Genomic DNA, 3,102 nt, shown 5'->3' on the forward strand with positions numbered 1-3,102 from the left:
CGGCGGAAGCAAAAGTTGTACAGTAGTTTAGCAGAAACGCCGCTATCTCAGATTAGGCGCCTATCTCATAATAGGGGGCTTTCCTCCATACATATATTTATATATACATATTTATATACACATTTAAATTATATATTTTGAGAACATCTACATTTTTTTCTAGAATTTTTCATATGTGTATATTCTAAAATATTCCAAGATTTCTCTCATTTTATAATTTCTGATAAACTCTTATAAAATTTGAAAAAAATTTAAGGTATTCTTTTTTATTATAGAATGTATGAAACCTTAGAAATAAAATATTTCAGAGTTTGTATATAAAAAATTTTAAGAAAAATATAAACTTTCTCAGTATTTCTGAAAAATATTCCAATTCATATAAAAATTGTGGAAAAAATTTTTATCAAGGATAATAATTTATAAGGTAATTGTTGTAAAGTATAATATTTCAGCAATGTTGAGATAAAAAATCTTTCATGAAAAATTAATTATTTAATTACATGCAAGTTTTTTTATTTAACAATATTTTATATACGTTGTATTTTTTTTCATTTGCAGGTGGAATGGTCCACCGAGTTTAGCTTCAATGTCCACGCGAAATCAATCTATCCCTGCGAGGGAACAACAGGCATATCGGTTCTCTTTCAATATCCCACATGTCGTCTTCAAGGTGATCGTGTGCGCGTCTACGGACGTCTTCGGGCGGATGTGAGTTCTTTAGCGCCGCCGTCCGCCTTGCACTACGTGGCGGAATTAAAGGCAGCGCCAGGCAAGCATTCGCTGAACTTCGACTGCGATCTCTTCACTGAAAAGTTCATCGAATACTGTTTCGTTTATGTGAGCCAGGCGATCACTGGCGCGATGGCGGAAGTGAAGCTCGCGTGTATACCAACCTTCCCACTGCTGGGTGAGTAAATGCTTAAAAGCCGGGTGTCTTCACTTCCCCCCCTCCAACAGATTTTCAGCCTCGTAATTCACCTCGAGAGATTGCTACACGTAGATTTTATCCTCTTAACGAGTCTCGATTGCTCACCGTTTGATAAATTAAAATAGATGAAACGTCTGATTTAGAGAAATTTTTAGAGAAGTAAAATTAAACTTTAAATAAAACAATTAATTTAATGTATAATTATATCGATGTATAATTATAACGATGATTTAATTAAGAGGTAAGTTAATTCAATTTAATATATTGATATTGTTGTGCTTTATTATTATACTTTGAGATTTGATTTATTTTTTGAATATTCTATTCAGTATTTACTAAAAGATTAAATAAATTATAAATGGCTTACTTCTGTTTTCTTTAAGCTATAAATATTATAAATACACTGAGAAAAAAAAATTTCAATTAATTTTTATTTGGATAGTATCAACTAAATATTTATTAAACGTAAAAATATATTTATTTGGTATAAAAAACATTAATTTAATTTAACAATCACTTCTTTTTATTAAGTAAATATTTATTGTAAGTAAATGTTTAGTTGGCAGTATTCAAATAAATTTTTATTTAAATTTAGGCTATTTTTTTCTCAGTGTATAAACTTATAATTTTTAAAATTATAATTTTATACACTGAGAAAAAATAGCCTAAATTTATTTAAAATTAAAAAAATAGCCTAAATAATTTAAAAAATAGCCTAAATAAGAAATTAAATTTCTCGACAGATAATATCAAATTTTAAATTTAAATTAAAAAAATTGCGGCCAAGTATAGAGTTTTATTCAAATTCAGAACCTTTTAAGCTATTTAAACTATTTTGAGACATAATAAAGTATTCAACTTTTGAGACACCCTATACAAATTTTCCTCCTTTCTCATTTCAATTATTAATGTAGAAAACGACGCGGCTGGTTGGGGTCCTTGGAGCGCATGGAGCCCTTGCAGCAGCTCTTGCGTAGGTGGCGTTCGTAATCGATATCGATTTTGTGACACGCCACCCCCGAAATACGGAGCGAAATTCTGTCAGGTGAGTTTTAAAGATGGATGATGCAAAATGCGTGGCAATCAAATCAAATAGTGACGCTTTGCTCGAAATAGGGAAGAGCGGTCGAAACGGAATCCTGTGGTGGCATCGGCAGGATCGATTTTCAAGAGGCATGGAACACCGAAGGATGGGAGTGCCGACACGGAATGACATTAGCGGCCGCAAGACCGGAAGTCACGGCTCAGATTGGCGTACAATGTCGGTGTGGTTGTATTATTAATTTTGGAGATAAAGCCTTGAACAAAATACTAGCGGCGAATACTCAAGCTTGTCCCGGTCGTTCCTTTTGGCTGCTACAGGTAAATCTCGTGGGGACTATTTATATTATTTTCTTGCAACTTAAATAATTTTATACTCATTTAAAGAAAAAAAATAATACTTCTTTCTTTTTCGATTTTTTGGATATTTACGAAAGAACGATTTTGCTGAAGTTTAAAAACTTAGATATTATTTAGATATACAGATCTGAAAATAATTTTGATGAACTACCAAAGTAGTTAAGAATTTCAAACACGATGAGCAATATTACAAAGCTTTGACATTTTATCAATCGTTCTACATAATTATTTTGATGGTCTAACAAAATTATTTTCAAATCTATACTTAATTAAATTTTTAGATGCTTCAGCAAAATCATGCTTTCCGTGTAATAATTGATTCCAATTTATCTATAGGCAAAATCGAATTACATAATCCGACTACATTTGGATCAAACGCAGTTTCCCTGCCCAGGGCAATATTTTCGCGCTCGCGATGGTGATTCACTAAGCGCGGAACTCTTGACGGATATTGCGTTTGACAAGGGTGCATTCGCGACAGGAACGATATTCTCCTCGGGTCAAAATTTGTTGCTTGAGTTTTTTAGCGATGAGCACACCGCCTTGGGGGATTCCTGTGTGGGTGGCTTCTTAGGACATGCGAGCATATTTCGTAAGCGTCATAACTTCATATATTAACACAATCAATACGAACTAAAGAAAACTAAGAAATGTTCCTACATCGGTTGAAACTAAATCTTTAATGCTTAAATATATGAATCAATGTGAATTATATATATATATTATTATATATATATAATTTTATATATATATATATATATATATATATATAC

The 3,102-nt window shown here is 31.8% G+C and overlaps 1 protein-coding gene across 1 annotated transcript in view; it reads left to right on the top strand.

Moving 5' to 3' along the window:
* The window catches only part of LOC105617761, a 12,422-nt gene that overhangs the window by 4,702 nt on the left and 4,618 nt on the right, over nt 1-3,102 (top strand). The window contains exons 6-9 of the mRNA XM_012199314.1: nt 559-907; nt 1,843-1,973; nt 2,045-2,290; nt 2,666-2,921. Coding sequence (XP_012054704.1) covers nt 559-907; nt 1,843-1,973; nt 2,045-2,290; nt 2,666-2,921 — 982 coding nt within the window. The remainder of the gene's footprint in view (nt 1-558; nt 908-1,842; nt 1,974-2,044; nt 2,291-2,665; nt 2,922-3,102) is intronic.

Source organism: Atta cephalotes (assembly GCF_000143395.1).
Source record: "Atta cephalotes unplaced genomic scaffold scaffold00014, whole genome shotgun sequence".
Classification (NCBI taxonomy): Eukaryota; Metazoa; Arthropoda; class Insecta; order Hymenoptera; family Formicidae; genus Atta; species Atta cephalotes.